The sequence below is a fragment of the Lampetra fluviatilis genome, chromosome 11 (assembly GCF_964198595.1).
Source record: "Lampetra fluviatilis chromosome 11, kcLamFluv1.1, whole genome shotgun sequence".
Lineage (NCBI taxonomy): Eukaryota > Metazoa > Chordata > Hyperoartia > Petromyzontiformes > Petromyzontidae > Lampetra > Lampetra fluviatilis.
Genome location: NC_136285.1, coordinates 11,214,183 through 11,239,411, shown reverse-complemented (window position 1 = coordinate 11,239,411; position 25,229 = coordinate 11,214,183). Strand labels below are relative to the sequence as shown.

The 25,229-nt window shown below is 47.2% G+C and overlaps 1 protein-coding gene across 3 annotated transcripts in view; it reads left to right on the top strand.

Moving 5' to 3' along the window:
• The first annotated feature begins 11,024 nt into the window (after window positions 1–11,024).
• The window catches only part of PRKAR2B (protein kinase cAMP-dependent type II regulatory subunit beta), a 49,050-nt gene continuing 34,845 nt past the window's right edge, over window positions 11,025–25,229 (top strand). Inside the window, exons 1-2 of one of the 3 annotated variants that reach the window (XM_078860974.1) lie at window positions 11,025–11,531; window positions 12,433–12,797. In XM_078860974.1, coding sequence (XP_078717100.1) covers window positions 12,467–12,797 — 331 coding nt within the window. In that variant the 5' untranslated portion in view covers window positions 11,025–11,531; window positions 12,433–12,466. Of the gene's footprint in view, window positions 12,798–25,229 lie in introns of all 3 variants that reach the window. The other 2 variants (XM_078860973.1, XM_078860972.1) reach the window with 2 other exon arrangements.

Sequence of the window (25,229 nt, the reverse complement as noted above, 5' to 3'; positions counted from 1 at the left end):
TCTGGAAATATGAACGACTTCCAATACCTGTGCCTGCCGAATGTTTTAATGCTTTTGTAAAACACGATAAGATGATGTTGCCAATTTTGGGCAGCAATCCAATTGTGGTGTGGCGGCCTTATTTTTTTTTTAAGATATCTCTCTCTCTAACTCTCACGAGACTGACTGCGCTCTTAAAGCCAAACTGGTTTTCTCATTCACACTCGCGGCTACTGAAACGGAACAGGTCTGTCTGGAACACTACAGTGGCCCACAAAAAGCCACGGTGGAAAGAAAGAAATGAAATGAAAATAATAAACCCACCGGAGACGCTGAAACCGCTTCTCCTTCTTTGTCATCATCATCATCCTCCTCTTCCTCCTCCTCCTCATCCTCCTCCTCCTCCCTCATGCGATTCCCACGATTTCCGACGTCCTTCATTCCACCGGAGTCTGTCAGGTTTAAACGACAGATTTCGGGGGATGAAGTGCATCGGTCGTAGGGTAAAGCGACGGAGATTTCTCAAGAATCAACGCGACCAACAAAAACAACCGCGACGCCTCCTCCTCCTCCTCTGCATTCCGATGCGACGCTTTCGGCACTTGTTATCATTATTGCGGGGTGGGTGGGGGGGTGATGCTAAAACTGCTGTTCCGTGTGCGTTCGTCAGTTTGTGGAATCGATCGTTTCAAATAAATCGCGTGAATGTGACGGAGACTGGGCTCTGTGATGAGTTGTCGTGATGTTTATGAACCGTGCAAAACAACACAACAATGGATCCGCACGGCGTGGAAGATGCCCACGTCCAGTGGATGATTGCCAAATGGGCTATACACGGACCTGCTACAAGAAAAGAGAAACACCGCCGTGCGTATAGCCACGGGTATGGAAATTAAAGGGGGCTTGGGCCCTTTAAGTGGCCCCCTCAATAGGCTCAATGACCCTACTCGGTCACTTCCCATAAGCCCCCATGTTTGCCTGCCCCCCCACCCCCATGTTCTAAATTCTGTCTTACTCAACACGTACAAACAGCACACTAAGTCACCCACACCGTTGTCAAACTATATTGGAGTGGACACTACCAACAAGCTGTTTGAAGCGCTTGCGTATTTATGAGCGTTCGAAAGCATTTGGCTCGTGTGGATTTTTGTTTGGAATGCGTCTCGTCATTGGGGTGTCGTTGTCAGATCGACCGTGGCTACTGCTCACATGGCCGTTTGACCCCGAGATCATCTCTTGCAGATTTTTTTTTATTTTACCAGAACTCTGGCCATCTTGTAAGGAGGTGTGCGCAGTAGTGTGTTATGTAAATGTCTCGATTACAAATGGAGACAATTCAACACCTAATCCACGCACACAAAATACAATTAGAGAAATATGCTACAAAGTACCGGTATTGACACAATGCTAGTAAATACATTTTAAAAAAAACATGTCCTTATTGGCAGAATTTTATGACCAAAGAGGGTACAATATTTGATTATCAAGCGTGGAAATTTGTACTTAATAAGCGTAGCCTTAACAAGTCTATTACTCAACGGTGGTATGCCAATAATAGTACTCAAATTCTCCACGAGAGGGCACACAAAGGATCGTGTTCAAATACCCTGGCATTTGCGAGCACTGAGTGAGGTTGTGTGATGGCGTCTGATGACTCTCTCTGAGCAATGTGTGAGCATATACTAAACAAATATACTTTGGCGACCGCCGTGAAACTACACGGGGCTTTACGTCCCGTACCGAACACACGACGGCCAGAATACGTCTCGTGATGACAGCGGCTTCTCTTGTTGACGTGCATGTCCAAGTCTCGCAGCCACCAGCAAAATAATCTGTGAGAAATGAAGCCATGACCATAGAAAATGGAGAGCCCTTTGTCAATCCACAGGATTCAGGTATCTTCTACTCCGTGGGGGTCGAGGGTGTTTATTTGACAATACGTCACGCTGGCCAGAGCCGGTTCTTGAGAGGGAGGCCAGGACCGATTCAGATATCACTCACCACCACTGGTAATTCACTATGTAACACGATTTTTCTTCCTGGGTAGTAAGTGTTATTTTCTCATTGCTTATGCCTCAAAAGTATAGAACATGTCTATTGTTCCCCACGAACGTTGTCTTTGTGACCGGGACTTTATGTGAAGGAATGACACAAATGCACACGTTTGTTCATTGAAAATAGGTAAATTTCAAAATATCACTGTCCTGTCTTCTTGGTTCTTTCGGTAAAGTCACGTAGAAGAAAAATAATAAAATAATAAAAATACAACAATTAAATACATTTTTATTATTTTATTATTTCTCTTCTACGTGACTTTACCGAAAGAACCAAGAAGATGAATCCCTGGTTAGAAAAGCAAAGTTTATGGCGAATAATAGCCATTTTCTGTACTTTTGAGGCATAAGCAATTAAAGAATAACACTTACTACCCAGGAACAAAAATCGTGTTACATAGTCTTATTAACTTTGCTTTCGTGTCCTGGTCACAAAAGCAAAGTTTGTGGGAAATAATAGCCATTTTCTGTACTTTTGAGGCATAAGCAATTAGGAAATAACATTCACTACCCAGGGACAAAAAAATATTTTTTTGTAATATTGTGATATAATTATCGTCGCCATTGGCTACACAGCACTCTCTATACTGTATAACTAATGAGAAAAAAAACTATCTCTGAGACCCCAAATTGGCTCATATAATAAGAAGCATATTCTAAAAATACTGCCACGATAATGCCCCTTATCCAGAAAAGCCTCATTCCAAGCCTTAAAACTGGGTCGTTTGGCTATTCCAATGTGTGAGTGATTGGCAATTCCAATGAAACTTTACATCTCTTGGTAAAGCAAGAGACACATGAAGAAGGGCCATTCCCGAAACGTCGCCCATTATATATTGTTCAAAAGACTACAGTGTTGTTGAATAATGTGTTGAGTTGTTGTTGTTGTTGTCACCACTGTCAACGTGGCATCATATAGTAATAGGTTTTTACCCTTTCAACTGGTACAAACACTGACACCTTTATACAAGGTATCATGTTTGCAATAACCACAACACAAGCAGTCAAAATGCAAACAAAAAGAAACAACTCTGATAATGATAATGATATGCACTGTCCTTGAAGTTGATTGGTCCACACCCGAGACAGCTTTTCTTAGAGCCTAGTCTCCATTGTTGTTGGACCAGATGACGCCAAAAGGCGTACAACTCAAAAACAGCGCATTATCATTATCATAGTTGTTTATTTTGGTTTGCCTTTTGACTGCTTGTGTTGTGGTTATTGCAAACATGATGCCTTGCATAAAGGTGTCAGTTTTTGTACCAGTTGAAAGGGTCAAAACCTATTGCTATATTTTGCCACTGGTAAAGGAGGTCTCAGTGTGAACGTGGCATCAGTTTGTTCTCCTTCCCCCGCACCTTCGATGAGTACGGTTGGCCACGCACGTGGCGGTAATACGTTCAACGTACATTCAAATCATTTGTCCAGTGAAGTACATCTTTGGCTTGTCCCGTACTGTCCGGAAAGTAAGAGTCACTCAGAACTTGTCCGGTTAAATTTCGATTTAAAGCTTTCGTGACTGCAGGGATTCATCTTCTTGGTTCCTTCGGTAAAGTCACGTAGAAGGGAAATAATACAATAATAAAAATAAAACATATTATGATTTATAAAACATAGAACTTGTCTGGTGTCAATAAAGTTATTCCAATCTGGTCGCATCCACATCTTTTGCTTTAAAATACGCGGGGTGAAATGCGTCTATACTCCGGAGAATACAGTCACATGTTTCTGCCACTTCAGTGGTCTGCATTTCAGACCCAAAAGAGGAGTGAACGCAAGGAGCAACCGAGCTGGATCATTCTTGATTTGAAGCTTTCGTGACTGCAGGAATCCATACTCTTTGGATCTTTCGGAAAAATTCACGTAAGTAGAAAAATAAAATAAACAAAAAATAATATATCACGACGTTTCGATCGCAACACATTTATTTTTTATTTTATTTTTCTACCTACGTGACTTTACCGAAAGAACCAAAGAATTGGATCATATGCATCATTATAAAGAATGGCATTTTGTCCAAGAACGCTACGGCTTTAAATATATTTTATGAGTGTGCTGAGTTTGGATGTTTGGCATATTGACTCCTATTAATCCAGTGGCTTGTGGAAGGAACCTGAACCCTCTGAAGAAGATCCACTCCCAGGAGGGGAGTAAACACTCTTAGCTCCGAACTTATGGATTCCACTATCAGTCGCTGTAATTGCACAGCGTGACCTACCTCGAACTACCAACATAATGTTTTAAAGTCCAATCTGGAGCCATCCACGTCACCGTATTGGAAGCAGCGCCGTCTTGTGGCCAAATGTGTCTATTTCATGCGCCCGTTGTGGTCACTTGCTATGGAAATGTTTGTAATTCTACAAGAACAAAAACACGTTGTACTGCATGTGAAGGGATAAATGAACAGAATTGAGCAGAGCAATGGCCATAGACAGCAGCAGACATGCCCTTACAATCGCTACACGTCCCCAAGACAACCGATAACACTGTATACACCGCAGTGAACGGTGAACTAACACGCAGAAGAACCCATGGGGGAGTGACAACATTGTTTGCTTAAGACATCATACGAAGTACCGCAGTGCATTTTACGAGGTTAACAAAGGTGACCTTTCAGCCTCCCATCTTAAATTACGAGAAAATGTACTACTGCTGTGTAAGGCGCTAGTTTGGTTGGACCCAGAAACGTTTTGTTTTGGTTTAAAGCTTTCGTGACTGCAGGGATTCATCTTCTTGGTTCTTTCGGTAAAGTCACGCAGAAGGGAAGTAACAAAACAATAAAAATAAAACATAATAAAACAATTCTCACGACGTTTCGGCCACAACGCAAGCAGCCGTCCTCAGGCGAAGAATGAGAACATTATCAAGCTAGGAGCTTATATAGGTGTAGCGAGGAGGAGCGCCTTAACAAAAGAATGTGCATATGAAGAGGAATTTAGCATACCAATGGGCAATGCATAGGAGGTGGGCGGAGGGGTTTCAAAGTCCCATTATGCCCATGCATTATGCAGGATCAACAGCACCACGGGGGGGCGCAAGGAACAGCGTTAATAAAGGAAAGGAATGTTAGTGATATGTAGCTGCATTTGCCAAACAACCACGTAGAAAACCAAAGTGAAAACTACATAAAAAACTAAAATATAAACTGATACTTACTATACTCTACAATAAGCTGAGTTACTAACAACAAATAATAAATTACAATTCTACGTCGTAAGAAGTATATAATATACTTCCATCTAAACTTTATTCTCTTAGCATATACAGTACTATATACTGCCATAGATAAACCCAACATTAAATTATATACTGTATTGCTGTAAACCACCCTATACTTTATACATTTTAATATAACACTATGTATTATTCAACTCACCCTAATGTGTATCGAAATGGTTTATTACGTCCTTCCAATGATTGCTAAGCCTGAATCCATCTTCTCGGTTAAAATTGTCTCTGTGTTTGTATATGTGGATCGCCTCATGAACGAATCTCTCATGATAGCCAGATGGCTTGCAGAGAACCTCCGTCTTGGAGAAGTCAATGTCATGTGAGCCCACTGAGTTGTAACAGTGGTCTGCCACGGCTGAGGTGTTTGTCCTACCGTGTTTTAGATCAGCTTTATGTTCACGAATGCGGTCTGAGACGTGTCGTTTGGTTTCCCCAATGTAACTGCTACCACAGAGGCAACTTAGTTTGTAGACGCCAGGGTACTGTATGTCTGGAATCACATCTTTTTCAGACGGTACCAGATCACGGATTTTATGTACTGTGTTGAATCGGACCTGGATCCTGATTAAACACATATGTTAGAAAGGGGCACCTAAATAAAATAAAATAAACAACACGTAAATATTAAAACACGCAATTTTTTTACTTGCATAGTAAAGTAATTGTATTTTTTCATTTGCTATACAGCCAGATAATACGACAAATCGCTAACCTTAAACGCCCAGTCGTTCCTAAAAGTTGAAGGCGGTATAGTACTATAGTAATAGAGCAAGTGCAGAATCACTGAACCGGAATTGATAGCTTGGAAGCATTTAGCGCGGGGCCCTTGAAAGTGCGGCGGCCGTAGCTACTACATATGTAGCTACTACACGTGTAGTAGCTACTTCACGTGTAGTAGCTACTTCACGTGTAGTAGATACTACACGTGAAGTAGCTACTTGTGCTATTGGGATAATCCGGCACTGCCGCTGCCAGACTCAGACCCCCCTCAAATATGACGTCACAAAGCTCTGCCCCCCACCCCGCCAAAACCATATTTCCATTTTGAAAATAAAACATGCCTCAAATCGCTTTAAACTATTGTCATTGTAGTGTGTATTTAATGTGGCGCTGCACTCTGATGTTGTAGGAGAAAACATTTATCAAAAAGTCTATTTAATTAAGTAGAACGTGTTGTCTATATTTATTTTAAGTTGCGCAATTTGATGTGACGTCACATTTCTCAACCGCCCCTCCCCTCGTCACACATCGTCACAAATGTCTGACCCCCCCAACCCCTCCTAGGTGCGTGACGTCATTTATGGACGGCCCCCAATCCAATAGCGGATACATTTCAAGATCACACTCGCCGACTTCAAAGTCGTTCCGTGGACTCGTCTCCCCTCTCATCTCACTCTACTCCCTGCCACGCAAGCAAGGCTTTTCACATCGAAGGTTCGCGGTCAACCTTCGCTCGGCGGGAGGTCGCTCCTTCTCCCGTGCTGCGTCAAAGGTCTAAAACGTCCTTCCCGCGCCCATCCGTTTTATCGACCCCCCGTGCCCCTGTTCAAGTTCCGGCTCAATGCCTTCCTTTGCCTCCTTGATGTCTATACAACTGCATCAGGGTGCTTACTTAAGGTCGTGTCGACCTAGGGGAAGGTCTACGGTCAGTTCAGTTAATCACCACTGATGATAAAAATGGCTGGGAAAAAAAACTCGGGCAGCCGAATTTGTAGTGCAGTGCACTAACCACTACACCACCGCTCCCCGCTGTGTTATTATACTGTGTCGTAAGTGCGACTTGTGAATAGTGGTTCAGTGGTTGAGCGAGCGGCTCGCAATTGAAAGTATGCGAGTTCAAATCCAGGCTGGGGATCGAGTCAGCCCATCATCCCTCCGGGGTCGATACAATTAGTACCACTTGGTTGGGAACTCAACATGAGCTGTCCTATGGATATACTTGCCACTCGCCATAGGAACGATGAATTCCTACTACCGGATCAGGGCTGTATCCAGCGGATGAGCACTGATTCAATGCTTATCTGAGAAAAAAATTCACGTCGTATGCATGTTGAACTTCTTTCGCACCGCACCTTACCAACTGTGCTATGTGTATACTGTGTGGAGTGGTTAGCGAGCCGCATTACGAACCCGGTGACCAGGGTTCGATTCCCGCTCACAGCCAACACCAGTGACGATTATCTGAACCGGTCCTGTGCCTCTCCTAGGTCGACTCAGCCTCAAATAATACCCGGTGCGATGTGTAAACATCGCCACTCGGGAGACAAAGGCGGCCGGGCGTGGTGCTGGCCACCCCGCCCTGTCGCGAACAGCCTTAATAGGTGCTCGCTAACAGCACTATGCCCCAACAGTTTGTTAAGTCATAACGGAGGATCTTTATGTACGAAGACACACACACATTCGATCATTACGCAAACACTTATTTAAAACCCCGAGGCAAAATGTGCAATAGGTCAGACAACAGACAGCGCGCGCGCATCATCGCCCGTCACGCCCAGAGATACATCCCCCAACCAGTCACGGCGTCATCCGCTGATGATAATCTGGCGCGCAACGCGCTTAGTCGTCTAGGAATATGTCACTTTGGGGCCGTCCATAAATGACGTCACGCAATTTTGGAAGATTTTTGACCCCCCCCCCCCTTCGTCACACGACGTCACAAAAAATCAGGCCCCCCCTCAAATATGACGTCCAAAAGCTCAGCCCCCTCCCCCCCCCCCCAAAATAAAACATGCTTCAAATCGATATTTAATGTGGCGCTGCACTCTGATGTTGTAGGAGTGTTGTTATCACAATTCTATATGTATTTAAAGTTGCGCATTTTGATGTAACGTCACATTTCTCAAACCCCCTCCCCCTCGTCACACATCGTCACACATGTCTGACCCCCCCCCCCCCCAAGGTGCGTGACGTCATTTATGGTCGGCCCCTTAGCGCACTGCGCTATGAACCCAACCACCTGAGTTCAACTCCCGGCCACAGCGAACGGCAATGGCGAGTGATGATTTGAACCAGTCCTGGTCTCAAGCCCCCCTTCACCAAACGGTACTGACCAGCGTGGTGAAGTATGGTCAAATAACCCCCGTGACTGCCGCGGCTTGGAAGAGAGGCCTTCTTCAATCCGACAACGGATTGGCAACAGCACTGTGAGCTGGATCGTGATGCTCACTTGCAACTGTGCATATCTGACCCGGTTATAATTAAAATACATCAATGACCTGGCAAGCACCACTACTAGTGACTGGCAGCAGGTTTTTGGAAAAATTCACATCGGTCACGGTGTCTGACTCCACCAGAAATTGATTCGCTGATGACGATGAGCGTATCTTGTTGTTCAAAGCGCGTAGCGCGAGACTTAGAACAATGGAGAAGTTTAAGCTGACCCTGCCCCATGGACACACCAAAACTAAAAAACTAGACTATTCTTTTTTATTTTACCAGTTAAAGCTCATTTTCAGAAGTGATCTTCCCACAAATCATAGCTCAACGAAGTGGCTTATCACGTGGAAATGTATAGCAGCAGCCAAATATTCTCGACGCATGATTCTAAATGTGGAGGAAAAAAAACCGGAGGACCCGGAGAAAATTCCACGGGACCAAGAGGGGAACATGCAAGCCTCAATTGAGTACATGGCGAGATGCGTAAACATCGCCACCGTTGCTGGCCATCCCACCCCCTTTTCTCGTGCCGTGTCGACCTTCATAGGTGCTACTCGCGAGCAACACTTGCCCTAAACGTCTGTCAAGGCTATACGGGGCAGCTTTATCATTGTTACATGTGGGATTACAGTAGGAGACGAGGCCGTTCACGCTCTGTGTCATCCGCGCCTTGTCTCGTCAGGTCCCGGAAGCCAAGCAGGGCTAAGCCTCGCTGATATTTAGATGGGTGACCACCACTACCACCACTACCACCACCAAGGGCTTCAGAGACCTTTGCAGGCGCGGGGTCGTGAGGTGTGGCCAGGAGATGGCAGTGCTGGGTGTCACCTCGCACGCGTGTTGGGTTCACTCCGGGCACTCTCTCCGCGTTTCTTCCACGTGGTGAAGCCAAACAACTCGTTCATAAAACAAATCCCAGGGGGTCGGCAATCTGCGGTATCCTGAGCCGCATGGGGCTCTTTAAGGACTGATTCGTGACGTTATTTATTAAGGGACTCATCGTCTCGTATTCAACACGTGCTTTGCACGACTCTTGAAATATTGAAGGCTTTTTTTTCTTCCGAATTCGAAAAAATAAAATGGCTCTTCTCCCTTATTTTGGTTGCCTACCCTTGAACTCGCCAAACATAAAAACGCAGGACCCTCCTGAAATCAATAAAAACCTTGAAATTCAGCGACTATTTCCAGGATAGTTCATTTCCATTTAACCTCGCAGCGAGGTGGAGCGGTGGCGCAGTGGTTAGAGCACTGCGCTCTGAACGCAGCGACCTAAATTTGATTCCAGGCCACGGCTTCTATCAGTGGCGAGTGATATCTGAACCGGTCCTACCGCGGCCCCATTCCCAACGCGCTCTAACCAGCGTGGTGAAGTATAATGAAGTAACCCTCATGATCTATAATTCGTGGGGGGGGGGGGGGGTGGAAGGGGGGGGCCTTCATCCAGCAGTGGCATGACGAAAGAGCTATACGTACATTAGTAGACGCACCGTACACGTGGATTTGTGGGAGCAGCGGGTGTCTGGGATGCTGCACGTGTGGATGCGTGTTGCTGATGCGTGCCCCTGTGATGGGGGAGCGGTAGTCTAGTGGTCAACGTGCCACACGACGAGCCCAGCCACCCGAGTTAGACTCCCGCTCACGGCAGAGGTCGCAACCGGGTACCCGATACCCGTACCCTACCCGATACCCGGCTACCCGTACCCGGCTGGGTAGCCGTTTGCGACCCTGGTGCGGCCGGGTACGGGTAAGGAATCAAAACGCGTTTGCGACCTCTGGCTCACAGTCAACATCTGTCGTAAATATCTGAAACCGTCGGAAACTACCATGGGCCTCCCCTAAATCGATTGATCATTAAGCGCACGAGTACCTTGGTCAGGTCAACACATCAACCACTGCGGGCGTGGTGCTAGCTAGTCTCAAGACTCCCTGATGCGCCGTGCTGGCCTTCATAAGTACTCGCTGACAGCATTGGCCCAACCAGCTTACGTAGGCTACCCGTGGGTAATATCTGCGTGTCCTAATTCGTGTGTCCTATATTTACACACAGCCATAGCCTACACAGGGCGGAGCTGACGATAGCTGGGGAGTGTAGGGGGAGTGGAGAGAGTGAGGTGGTTGCGTGAGGTGTAAGGGCTGGAGATGCGAGGTGGAGAGAGAGAGAGTGAGCGAGGTGATGGGTAAGGTGTAGCGGTTAGAGAGGGTGCTGCTTAGCGATAGGTGAAGTGGTAAGGGTTTTAGAGGGAGCTGTTACAAAGAGAGATGAGGAGGTGGATGAGGTGTAAGGGCTGGAGAGGGAGGTGGAGAGAGATGAGGTGGTGGTGGTGGGTGATGCGTAAGGACTGGGAGATGGGGGTGGAGAGAATGTGGAGGAGGAGGTGGTGGTGGTGGGTGAGGAGGTGTGTATGGGTCGTCATCTGGGAGACGTCTCTCTCATTGCACGCCTCTGTCCCCATGGCAGCAGGGCTGCACGTTCCTCTCTCCGCTTTGAAACGGCCTCGTCCCAGTACTGACGTCAGCACGGAGCCCTCGCGTCTTCTGACACCCCCCTCTCACCCCCCCCCCCATCTCTTCCTCTCTCCCCCCTCTCTCTCTGCCATCTCCCACGCTTTGCACATGACGTGGATGAGATGTCCATTGCTGGCGGGCTCTCTCGCAATGGCAGGCTGAGGCTGCAGACAGACGCGTATCGTCGTCGTCTTTGTTGTTACTGCTGCTGCTGCTATTGCAGATAATCTCCGCGCGTATCCAGCCAGTCATCCAGCCAGACAGACAGACGGCAGCAGCAGCAGCGGCAGCAGCAGCAGCGGCGGCGACTCCTCATCGGTTCGAGAGAAGAAAAAAACCGCAGGGCTCCCATTCATTGAGCCGGGACTCAAGACAAGCCCGCTCGTGCCGGGAGGCGGCCTCCATCCATCGAATATCGACGTCGGTCGGCCCTTTCCAGCTGGAGCGGCTTCCTTGAGACTCGGTGTCGATATTGGGAGCCGCGCGCGCATCTCCATTCATATCGGCGGTGTTGCCTTCCTTCATTGTTGCGCAAGGCAGCGGGGTTTGCAGCAGTCGACGTCCGCGCGGGGTTACGGGGAGCGAGACGCAGAGACAGCGCAGGCAAATGCACGGAGGCACGCGCGAACACACACGGAGACGATCTTACACACACACGGAGACGATCTTACACACACACGCAGACATACAGGCTGTTGGGGCAAGTGCTGTTAGCGAGACTCACACACACTGCCTTCTCACTCACACACACATTCACACGCGCATACATAGATAAACACACTCTCACGATCACACGCAACACCCATTCTCTCACACCCTATCACACCCTCTCACACACCCACACTCACACCCACTCACACACACTCCCACACACACACTGACCCACACACACTGACCCTCTCACTCGCTCACTCTCACCCACTGACACACACACACACTCACCCTTGCACTCACTTACACTCCCACACACACACACCCTCTCTCACACACACTCACCATCTCGATCTCACGCATACACTCATACCCTCTCACTCACCCTCTCTCTCACACACACCCACTGACACTCTCACACAATCACCCTCTCACCCACCCACCCACTCACCCTCTCACACACCCACCCACTCACACACTCACCCTCTCACCCACCCACACTCACCCACTCACACACTCACCCTCTCACCCATCCACCCACTCACACACTCACTCACCCACCCACACTCACCCACTCACACTCACCCTCTCACCCACCCACACTCACCCTCTCACCCACCCACACTCACCCACTCACACACTCACCCTGTCACCCACCCACTCACTCAGACACACACTCACCCTCTCACACACTCACCCACTCACCCTCTCACCCACACACACACTCACCCACCCACACTCACCCTCTCACCCACCCACACTCACCCACACTCACCCTCCACCCACCCACTCACACACGCACAGCCACTCACTCTCACCCACAACGCGCGCGCACGCGCCCCGAACGCAGCAGCAGCCGCAGCCGCCGCAGCCTCGCGGACGCTTGGATGGTGCAGAGGGCGGAGGAGGCCGCGGCGATGAGTGTCGAAGTCCCCGCGGGGCTCACGGAGCTCCTCCAAGCCTTCACCGTGGAGGTGCTGCGCAGCCGGCCCGCGGATCTGCTCGACTTCGCGGCGGCGTACTTCGCCGAGATGCGCCAACGGGCCAGGGAGAGATGCGGGGCTCCCTCGCAGCAGCTGGCCGACGGATTCGAGGATGCACACGGCCGAGGGGTCAACTTTTCCGAGGAGAACGCGGCCGGACACTCGTCCAACAGCGACAACAACGGCGACGACGATCGGGACGATGACGACGACGACGACGAATCCGATTTCGAAGGTGCGGTGATTGATTGAGTGAGTGATTGATTGGTCGCGAGATGCCGGTTGAATGATTTGTGGGTTTTTTTTATCACTAACCGGGAGGTCCATAAATCCATTCATTTATTCGCCCATTCATTCATTAATTTATTTGATTCATCCGATATGCACACAGCACTCGTTTCAGAACGTGTCTTTGTCGATTCGTGCAAGATCATCATGATAACAAGAACGATGATGTTCAATATCAGCAACTGTCGTCATCATCGTTATCATCATCACCATCACTGTGGCCATTGTCATAGATTTTGTTCATTACCATCAGAATCACCGCCATCATCATCATAATCATCACTGTTGTCCTAGTGGTCTTTACCATCATCATTGTGGTCATCTTCATCATCATCACCATCACCATTACGGTAATTTACAACGACAAAAAGCATCACAACCACGATCATCAGCAGCAGCATTCGCACAAGGGGCATGAATGTTATTATGCCAGTGACGTACATCGTTTGCTGGGGGTGTTGATGCATTTTTGCTGGTGGAAGACTAATATTCTCCAGCGTACGGTTTGCCCAGGTGTAAACAGCACACATGCTTCATTAACGTTGCACGCACTATATTTGAATTTGTGCTCATTAATTCGGTAAACGTATTCTTCAAATTACGTAATGTTCCGTTTGTTGCGCACATACAAAGACAAAGATGCCCCGTATAGCCTTTACTTGTGGGACAAGTGCTGTGCGCGTGGAGCACCTACGAAGGCCGGCACGGCACTCGAGGGCACTCGCCCGGCCGCCTTTGTCTCCCAAACAGCGGATGTTTACGCACTGCCTCCAGTTAATCATTTGAGGCTGAGTATATCTAGGGGAAGCCCAGGACTGGTTCAGATAATCGTAAGCGGTGTTGGCTGTGAGCGTCGATCGAACTCCGGTCGCCGGCTTCGTAGCGCAGCGCTTCAACTGCTGCGCCACCGCTCCAAACAAAGAACAGTATACACAGTATAGCTCTAGCGGACTGTTGGGGCAAGTGCTGTTTGCGAGCACCTGTAAAGGTCGGCACGGCACACGAGGGGATGGGTGGCCAGCAACCACACCCGGCCGCCTTTGTCTCCCCAGTGGCGACGTTGACTACACACCGCACCAGGTACTCGTTTGAGGATGAGTCGGCGCAAGTGGAGGCCCAAGACCGGTTCAGATAATTGCCACTGGTGTTGGCTCCCCACTCCCATCCCACACACGTTTGATTCAAGACACATCGCATACGATGTGACATTCGTTTTATTGTCAGTATAGTCCAACACACACGCACACAATAAAAAAAATTGGAATATTGTGAAATGTCTCGAAGCGGAATTCTTCCGATGCAGCCATTCCACGTGTTCAGTGAATGTGGAGGGGAAGGGAGGCACATACCGAACACTAATATATCTGCGGGTATGACATTTACTTTCCAGCCTTTTCCTTAAGACCATAATTCATTTCATCACAGCTGTATTATTAATATTTTTATTTGGTTCAGTACGTGTGTGGCGTACATATACACACACACTTTATATATGTATTGTTTCGTCTTGATTCCGTTGGGAGTCAGGATAACCAATGAGACCGCTTGCATTCGATCATTTCAGCAGGATGCATACATAAAAGGCACTGCAATTGTTCTGCTGTAGCTACACAAAGCTGAAGAGGACACAATAGCCCTAGTGCACTCATAGCTGAGTGTCGGTCAATTACCAGAATCAGAATATTTATACTGGAGGAAGCTGATAAGCTAGAAAGCTTCCTTTGTCAGATGTCCAGTCGTACGAATGTACGTACAGCACAAATCTGCAACGTTAAGGGACATCATTGCTGCTTTAAAATCATCATGCGTCGTGGAGCATTGTGGGTAAATATATAACGAAACACAATTTGCTTGTTCGCGTCACTGTTGGTGAAAGATACTCCACTAGACGGAAGCTCTGGAGAGCTCCTCTTCGGTGGGGATGGGAGGGGGTGTTTGGTCTTCTCTTCCACGTTGGCCAGTTGTTTTGGACATGGGAGTAGGCCCCATACGTTACTCCACCACATCCAACCTGCCGATCGACTAACAGGGTTGTCACCAACTTGTACGGCCGGGGTGGACAGAGGCGGGTCCTCTAAGGAACGTGCACTGTAGTTTAAACTGCCGCACCTGGAGAACGAACCGGCGGCCGCACTTGATCGCAAGCCCCGTGCGATTCCCCGTTACGCCGTGGCCGCATCTCTGTTCGGCTGTCCACGTGAAATGAGACAAGTGGATACACTTGTTGAGTTCATTAGTCACAATACTGCACAACATCGCATGTGCTTTTACGCTTGATTGATTTTAGCTTTCACTGGGGCCCTGTGTGGTGGACGGGAAACATATGTGAACCCTGCAGCATTTTTTGAACAAGCATGACTGCTGATCAGATCCTGAGGGTAAAAAAAACTGGTAAAGAGCCTGCTTGTGTAACCAACCACACGCTGCTCAATAATATTGGCCTGACAATTCTATTGACTGAGTAACTTAAGACAAAAAACCCAGTAGAGTATTGCCTTTTTTTACGTGGAGAGATGCACGGAATGATAATTATTTATTACACGTCCAGAATAAACAATTCGAGACCCAAATATCACACCTCCCAGCTTTGGTATTCCTCGAAGACACTGGTGGTGTGTAACAATCAACCGCATCAGAATATCAAACGGCCGAGGCGCGCATCTCCTTCGTCCATGGAACATTACAGACGAAGCCACGGGAGTGCGACTGTGGCCATTCAACTCAAGCATAGAACCACTGAAATCTGTGCCCCTTCAACGGAGGTGTAATAGCAAAACGACACAAACACTCTCCCGAAGCCCTCTCGTGGCTAGCAGACATCAACGTTGGCATTTAGCCCCTGAACATGTTGCTGCCACCATACGCATGAATTACACATATGACGATAGGGTGGAGTGGTTGCACAGTGGTTTGTGCACTGAACTATGAAGCTGCCGACCTGAATTGTATTCCCGGTCACTGCCAGCATCGGTGGCAATGATTCCTAAACCAGTGACGAGCGCCTCCTTGATCAACCCGCATTGACCAGCGTGGTGAAGTATGGTTTTACACAAAGTCTACATATTCAGAGCTGGAGGGGGGTGGGGGGCTGTAAGATTTCTGAAGCTACCTACTTATTGCATACTTGACTCTGCTGATGATATCCAGAAGGTCGAATCCGGTCCAAAGTGTAATTGCTTGTTTAAACAAACGCTGCCGGATAATATTGGTCTGGAAAGGCAGTGGGCTGATGGACTTTAACATCATGCAGACACAGAAGGGAGCTCTGTTTAATACCTGCGTGTTATTTCTTCTTGCGCGGAATGTGTGGAAAGCACACACAAAGCCTACACACACACACACGTATAAAGTAGCATTGTGCCACGGAGTGAGGTGGCAGTTAATGAATCTAGGCCAGAATCCAAACAGGTATTCCTTGTGTCCTGGAGGCAGGACGTGACCCATAAAACACTGCACACGGTTGATCCATGCACGATGCGCAGTGATGTTTGTACGTGCGCCGGCAGAAAGTGTCGAGTGTTTACGCAACGGCATGTCACCGGTGCAAAAACGAAATTCACGGTAGATTTTTTCTTCTTCTGTAATTTCGTTTTTCGCGTCGTCGCTGGCTGTACAAATCCGTTTAACGTGCTCTTCCGTTGAATTCGGCACGTGAGTGGCGTGCCTCCAGTACAGCCGCACGACAGGCAAACGATGGCCATTCTGCCGTGTGTGCTGAATGCCATCTGTTCATTCTGATTTCGTTTTCCAAGAGGTGGGAGTTGTCCTTTGAGTACAGTTTCCAATCATGTCACGTCCTCATCCCAAATGAGGGAAAACCCCCGCTCCACCTCTCTCGAGCTCTCTGCGCCTTAGATTTGATCTGCACACTGTTTCCTGTTCGACCGCATCTGGCAGACTCACACAATAAGCGTAGATTCTGGGCATCCATGTGAAGACGGGTCGGGTAAAGGAGGGAGGCTTTGAGCTACCTGGAGGTGGTAGGTCCAAAATTATATCAGAGATTTCCACAGTGGGTAATGGCTTATCGAATTGATAATCATACTTGGGTTTGATGTGGTTCCCATCTCCACTAGAGGGGAAAATATATCGGGATTTTAAACCTAAACTTCAACAAGGGCATGGAGTCGTTCAGAAAAGAGTGCAGCACAGAAGAAGAAGCGACAGCCCATTGAGCAAAGGTTGACTGGGAGCTTCAATATAAAGCCTTGGTTGTATAGAAGAGAGAATAGTGAGGTGAGATGAGAGATGGATGCAGGGGGCGAGACCATGGACGATATTAAAGTTAGTAAGTGTGATCTTGACCTTTATCCAGATTTCTATTGAACAGCCGAGTGAACGGATTGAAGTATCGGCCTGAGAGAGCCTCATTTATGCGTGCACGTGAACAATCTGGCAGTGCGATTTTGTATTGTCTAAAGCAGTGGTTGGCCAACCTGTAACAGACCAAGAGTCTAAAAGTACCCGTGAGTTCTGCAAAGAGCCAAATATATGTGCGTGTATACATATTGACAGTTTTCGGCACAGCACGGGAGGCATTCAATATTCTTTGCTACTGTGGTAATTATCAGTCGTGCTGCGCTATGCCCCTTCGATAGAGCCGCATGTGGTGGATTAGAGAGACTCGCGCGGCTCGGGAGACGCCAGTTGGCCACCGCTGGTCTCAGGTTTGGAGAGGAGAGATTTGGGGAGGCAACAATGAAGTCGGGATGGGACGAATGCATCAATAAGGGCCTCAGTGGTGGCTGTGACGAGGAAATGGCGGATGAGGGAGATGTTACGCAGATGGAGGTGTGAAGCCGTGCAGAGTTGAGTTACACTGTGTGTGGGGAGGGAACGAGAGCTCTGGATCAATGCTCACTGAAAGGTTTCAAGCACTCTGGTTTCCATTGTGATGTCAGTGTTTAGGAGGTGCACGCTCCTCCATAATACAGGGGGGGTGGGTTAGATCACGTAAATATATAAATGTGTCGTTAAACCCGCCACCACCCGACACAGCCAATTAGTAAGGTTTGTCACGTAAACAGAACGTGGCCAATTCGTCACTAGTACAGCACACGGGTGTGTTGGAGAGCCAAGCCACAACATTTACAATCTGAGTACGACGTTTCGCCAGTAATTACACCTAGCTTCATCAGGCGACAGACAGATTTGCACGCTCCTACTGGAGTCTCTTTAGGGATCCAACTTTTTTTGTAATGAGTACAGAAAAGTGCCCGTGCATCGTTCTTCTATCCAGTCGGGCTGTAATTGTGCATTGAGTCATCGCGCTCACCATGAGAGCGTTGAATCATGTGTGTAAGAATCACGTGTTATTTTTCATTTGTTTACGTCGTCAGTAACGGGTTGAACGTGACTCCTGCAGCCACTAGAGGAGCTATATCGACCACAAAAAACGATTATTGCATTGAATTGCGACCCTGTATCATGACAATTGCGACCCATGACAATTCCTAGTATCGCGAGGGGAGCAAGTTATTACAGATCGAGTACACAGCATGCTTATAAAAAAAAGTATTTTTTTTGTTCAAATAGTCTTTAACATTGTGCTTTTGAATAAATCCTCTTTTCAAACTTACAAAAAGTATCACCACAGTGTCGAATGAGGAAGACGGTTTTTGCACGGTAATATTATCACTTATAAGGCTTCAACTATATTTAAGCGCTTACAAAAACACCAGACACTCACTCCGCTATCTCGACTGGCACTGACATCTGATACCCAGTGTGAGTGCCTGCAAAGAGGAAACCTCATTCCAGGATCAATCGCGACTCATCTGCAACGTATACTGGCTTGGTCAATTGACGAAATCAATTTTAAATCTTATTGCCATCATCATCATCATAATCGTGGTTCATGTTATTTTTCGTGCGGTCATCATTATCACAAATGTCATTATTAAAATTTCAAATGCAGCCTTGAGAAAATTACACTGCACATGTTTTTTTTTTACCATCGTGCTCTGTGTATGTTAAACTTCTTTCACACCATACGTAGCCAACCGCGCTGATCGGAGGCGTTTCTGGGTTGTTCCCGCACGTCGCTAGGCACGAGTCAGCAATCATTTCCCAAAGAAGGTCCCGGCTCATGGAGCAAAACGTCAGGCGTCACACCAATCAATGCGCGGCACAACGCGAGAACACACGGAGGGTCGCTTGAGCATCACGGGATGGCCAAATGTGCAAATTGAGAGTCTGCATTGGAATCGTGGGAATTATTTTTTTACTTGCAGCCAGAAAAACTGGCCAGACGCCTCAGCGGCAGAGAGAGCGGCTCGCAATCGCAAGGTTGTGAGTTTGCAAGGTTGTGAGTTTGTGAGATTGTGAGTTTGCAAGGTTGTGAGTTTGTAAGGTTGTGAGTTTGTAAGGTTGTGGGTTCGTAAGGTTGTGAGTTTTCAAGGTTGTGAGTTCGTAAGGTTGTGAGGTCGTGAGGTTGTGAGGTTGCAAGGTTGTGAGTTTGCAAGGTTGTGAGTTTGCAAGGTTGTGAGGTCGTAAGGTTGTGAGTTCGAATTCTGGTTGGGGGGGTGGTTAATTCAGCCCATCATCCCTCCAGGGTTGGTAAAATAAGTACCACTTTGTGGTTATTCTATGGACAGGCTCGCCCATGCTCTGAAAATGTGGAATTTCCACCACGAGCCCTGGGATGTAAACAGGAGGTGAGCACTGCCCTCACGCTTCTCGTTAACTATTCGATTGTTTTTGACGTGTCATGAAAGTTCAGTATGCATCAGGATTTCTTTCCTCCAAGTCATAAAAAATATACATTTCACCATCGTGCAGTCCGGCACATATTGTCACACACGGAGAAGAGTGTTGCCATCACATGGCAGGGGCAGCAGCAAAGCATGTTCACTCTTATACAGAATGGAAGCTGAACTCACAACCTATTTGAGCAACATCGGTAACAATGTTTTTTTTTTATATGAGCTCCCATATTGTATTCAACCAGTGGATGCCAGATGTCATTTCAATGCACCTCTGTGCCTGGGTCTGACATTTCCTCATCAAATACAATGCTTCCTTTCTGTTGCACGCCACTTGTGACCCACTTCTTTGGGCAAAGGCCTTTAACCATGCAGCGTCTGGCTCCCTACCACAGAGACTGGTAACCCAGTGATGATGACAAATAAAATAGAAAACGTATAAATTCAACACTGGCGGATGCTTTTATACGATTAGCACACTCCTGCATCCATCATATATCGTATCGTTCTAGATTTGAAGCTTTCGTGACTGCAAGGATTCATACTGTTCGGTTTTTTGGGTAAAGTCACGTAGGTTAAACAATCAATAAAATAAAATTTACTTTTTTCATTTATTTTATTTTATTGATTGTTTTACCTACGTGACTTTACCGAAAAAAACAAAGAGTATATCGTATCGTATTAATTAGTTTCGCTCCGATTTTATAATCCGCAACTTGAAAGCACGTGTAATGCATTGTATTGGTCGTTTGATTTAATTGAAAGGGTAATTCAATTTTTCTTTCTGACATTCATTAAAATGTTTTCCTTTCGGAGAATACCTGTATTCTTATACTAATGTACATATGGCGTGCTTTATCACGGAGGCTATTTGACCATACCTCGCCATGCTGGTCAATGTGGGTTGTTGGTGATAGGCGCGAAGCACAGACGTGCCGGCATTGAAATACGGCACAACAACTGATTTTGTTGCACCACCACCTGCGTGCAACAACGTAGCCCTTGCAAGCAGCCTATACCACCTGTTATGCGGTCGCCCATCTCAGCACGATTCAGGCTCAACCCCTCACATTGGTGTTCCATTGCCCGATTAAACCACACGCATTCAGTTGCGAGTGTCACGCGGGAGTTGGTCAGCTGTGATTTACGGAAACACGTTCGCGTTTTCTCACACAGCACACGCGTGCGTTGCGCGCGCACACGGCCCGCGTGCACACCCTCGAATATACGCGGTCGAACGGCTTGAACTGGAGGCGCGCGCGCGAACGCAACCGGATCCGCATTAGACGGCTCGAAGCGCGCGCGGCGCCTCCCGTGCCAAGCGACGCGTTGGGTGCTCGGGGTGGGGGTGGGGGGGTCCATTCACGGTGGCGGCGCTGCGTCGGTGTCGATCCGCGCACTCGCACAACGACGATCACTGCGCTAGCAGAATTCGCACTGTGCCAAGGGTTGTTCAACAAGCGATATTTTTAGAGCCGATATAATTACGGCATTTGTGTGATTGGCTGTCATTTGAATGAGATGTGCAGAATGCGGCAAGTCTGAACTGAATATCTGCGTAGCTTACCTCCCTACGAAAAAAATGGTTTATTCCACGTGCGGATAATGAAATTGAAAATATGTACTTCATTTATACATAATATATGAATATGCTCGCCTCTGACCAAATCACCTGGAATGTGATCGATCCCATCAGATGTTGTAAGCGAAGCAAGGTTAGAGCTTTGCTCGTACTTGGATGGGTGATCACCATGCTCACGTTATGAGCTGTACAGCAAAGGATTTTGCGAAAATCCTGTGCTACCCCCCCCTACCGCCTTCACCACCACGCACTGAAGTATGGTTACATAATCCCAGCGACAGACACGGCGAGGGTAGGCCGTCGTTCAGCAGTGTAGATGAACAAAAGTGTCCTTACGATCTATATAAACATTGCAGGCATAGGGTTGCAAGGTCGTCAGGAAATGGCAGCGATGAGTGGCACCCCCTCGTATGCATTCTTGGTTTTCTCTAGGCACTGATCCCCCCCCATGCCTCCGAACAGCACGGTTGGCTACGTACGGTGCGAAAGAAGCTCAACGTACATACTTTAATGGTTCATAATAAAGGGTTTTTTTTGGGTTAGGCAGCGTGACTATAAACGTGCCGTTAAACCACCACCACGCGACGCATCCAATTAGTGAGGTCTGTCACGGAAACCAAACGTGCCACTTAGTTAATACTTGAGCACACTGGTGTGTTAGGTGATGGCGGGTTACACGATTCAACCCAATAAAACCTGTATTAATATAGATATTGGTCGCGAAAGTCTACGTGTCAAACAATAGTTAAAATGGTGTTGGCTAAATAACTCCATTGGAATAACTCCATTATAGATAACAATCATTGCCTCTCTACTCGCACACTAATTGACTTGTTTGCAGGCTAGATATTTAACACGTAGGCTTTTCGCGACCAATATTATTCATAATCAACGTTTTTGGGTTTAGATTGCGTTATTTATAAATGTGTCGTAACCCTCCACCACCCGACACGGCCAATCAGTAATTTTTTTTTAATGTTGTGGTTTCACGCTTCAACGCACCGGTGGGCTAAAGCAGTGAACTATTTGTCTTTTGTCATCGTGACACTTTTTTACTGATTGGCCGTGTCGGGTGGTGGAGGGTTACGACACATTTATAAATAACGCGATCTAAACCCAAAAACGTTGATTATGAAGGCCAGGTATTGTCACATTGTGCACAAATGGACAGCTGCCACTGGGGGTGGCCTTTAAAATGTTGGAGATGGGATGTAATGTAGAGAGCATCTTTCAGTCATCTCAGTTAACCCATGCCACCTGGGCCTGTCCCGTGACCTCCTCTCAGGGAGTCTGAACGTGTACCGAGCTTGGCGTCAGCACTGGCCTTACAATCACCACCACTTAGTGGCAAATGGCGGCTATTGTTGTTGTTGTTGTACAGCGATCTCAAATGCCCCGACATAAAAGGTGCTATATTAAATGTTTTATTATTATTGCCAATGTACCAATGCAGGACCTTCTTAAAATGAGCATTGCGATCCAGTGAGGCTTTCATGGGTAAATAGTGGCCATTGTTATTATAAAATAAAATAAAAATGACCTCATGTATTCACATTCAGGACATTCAAAACCTTAGCCTTGGCCATCGGCAAATGCAGTCTGGCAATTCAGCAGTCCATCTTTTATGTGGATGTAAGCCAGCTGTTCGAGTATTTATAAATGTGTTTCTCCCACATCCTTCACTCGCTCGACTCGCTCGTGGGTATCTCGGAAAGGAGATTTGTATATACAGTTTTACTCACAAATATACACGCACCCACGCATACGCATTCGGTATAGCAACGCAATTGTGGGGCTATCCTTTAGCATGGGAAACTGTGCATTCTCAACCACATCCTGTAAGCTAAAACCTACCCTTGCAAATATTTTGTTGAGAAGTGGACATGAAAAAATATGCACCGACTCATGCCTTATACTCTGTGGACCAACTGTTACTTGAAAGGATCTCAGAGGTAGCTCTGTAATATCCACTTCCGTGGGGCGTTCTCTAACACGGAAGCGTTGCACTGCTCAGCGACGACATCTTTTCAGATTCTTCATCACGTGACATGACACTGGTAGCACAATCGGGATAAAAGTTTGCAATAATTACAAACGTAAATCAATATACACAATAAAAAAACTGTGGAAATAGTAGTATATATTATCCAGCCATATGTTATTTTAACGTACTACATGATTCGTAATTAACTTCTGGGGTTCAAAGTAAGCAGAGCGTTCAGCTGAATTGAATTACTGTATTTAGATTTAAAGCTTTCGTGACTGCAGGGATTCATCTTCTTGGTTCTTTCGGTAAAGTCACGTAGAAGGGAAATAATAAAATAATGAAAATGTAACATCGTAAAAATGTAACAGCGTCTGAATGACAGAAAGACAGCGTCTGAATGACCCTGTCTTTCCGACAGACCTGTTCTACACTTGAGGACGGCTGCTTGCGTTGTGGCCGAAAGGTCGTGAGAATTGTATTTTATTACGTAAAATTTTCATTATTGAATTATTTCCCTTCTACGTGACTTTACCGAAAGAACCAAGAAGATGAATTACTGTATTCTTTTCTTTCCTGATCAAAACTCTTCCGACCACCGTGTCTCCTTGTATGCGCTTACTTAGATGGACACTAAGTACGGCACTTAATAATTAAATTCTCATCTATCTAAATCAGTTCAAGCCTCCCGTAAATTGCGTAAGCTGCGTGTGGCCACCCCCACTATGAATCCCTCCAATCTCCCTGCCGCTCACTTTGACTTGCTCCTCTCTTCCCTCCCCTCTCATCTCCTGATCACCCACACCTTGGCCCAGTCATTCCTGCTCCCCTCCTCTTCCTGCACTCCACCTTTCTTCCTGCTGCTCATCTTGAGCCATGCCCTCTTTGTCCATCTTGGGGACTTCCATTCCAGCATCTCTCTTTGACTCTACTCCCCTTGTATGCATGCATATTGAACTTGTCTCGCACCGTACGTAGCCAACCTAATTTTTTTTTATAACACTTACTTTTAATGCCCTTTGCTAATTCCCTGCTGGGATGTAGGCCTCACCATACCACGTCGCTCATGGGGGTTGTTTCACGAGACATACTTCACCACGCTGCTCGGTGCAGGTTGGTGACATTTGGGGGGAAACCCAGGACTGGTTTGGATATCACTCATCATTGCTGAAGGCCGCGTCCGGGAATGATATTTGGGTCGCCGGATTTTTGGTGAAGCGCATTGACCCGCTGCGCGGCCACTCCACCTGTTAATAACGCTTCTGCATGCGACGGTGAAATTGCACACTTTTAGAAAGTACAGCGAGGCCGCCGGCAGCATATAATTTTTGTATAAAGACGGGCGTGCAGTGTTGATTCTGTATCGGGCTGAGTTGCCGCTTTAAATATTGATGGCAAACAAATATTTAAAAGGACAAGCGGACGTTTCATCGTCTCGAAAATATCAGTTCCCTCGGCCGCCTCTCAGCCTTTGCTCCAGGCTAAAGCAAAACATGATATCATGGAAACATTTTTAATTCGAGAAGCGATCGCTGCTCGCACCCGATGTCACTCACCGTCACCGGGGCCGTCAAACCAAAACACCGCCTGCGGTGACATGCGGCGTCTCACCAACGCGGGCCAGAGCCGTGGCGAAAACGCTTTTTTTACCGTAACTCGGTTTTAAAAGGCGTCGTCTGCGTTCGTGAACAAAAAATGTTGGGTCATCCGTGCATGTACAGTACACGCGTGGCCCTGGGTGTAAACTCACTGCTGGAATGTGGGCCTCCCTCCATAAACGTGCAACGTGGAGCCAACATTGAGCCAACGTTGGCATGTGGTGGGAACCGTCGGACAAAAGGTGGCCCAACGTTCGTCGCTTGCTGGGTGTCCATGACGTGCATGGAGGTTGCGTGGTCATCCTTCGCCACGCGGCTCTGTGCGGGGGTTGATGAAGGCGGGGTGCAAAGAAGTTGAAATATCGCACAGGACAGCAATGGATTTTGCCACACTGAGTAGTGCATTTACAAGCCCCTTATGCTCTCCAGAAGCTCTGTGCGATGTAGAACTAACGTCGCACTACCTTTACAATGCCGTTATACTATTAACAGTAAGTCATCCTCTGGTTAG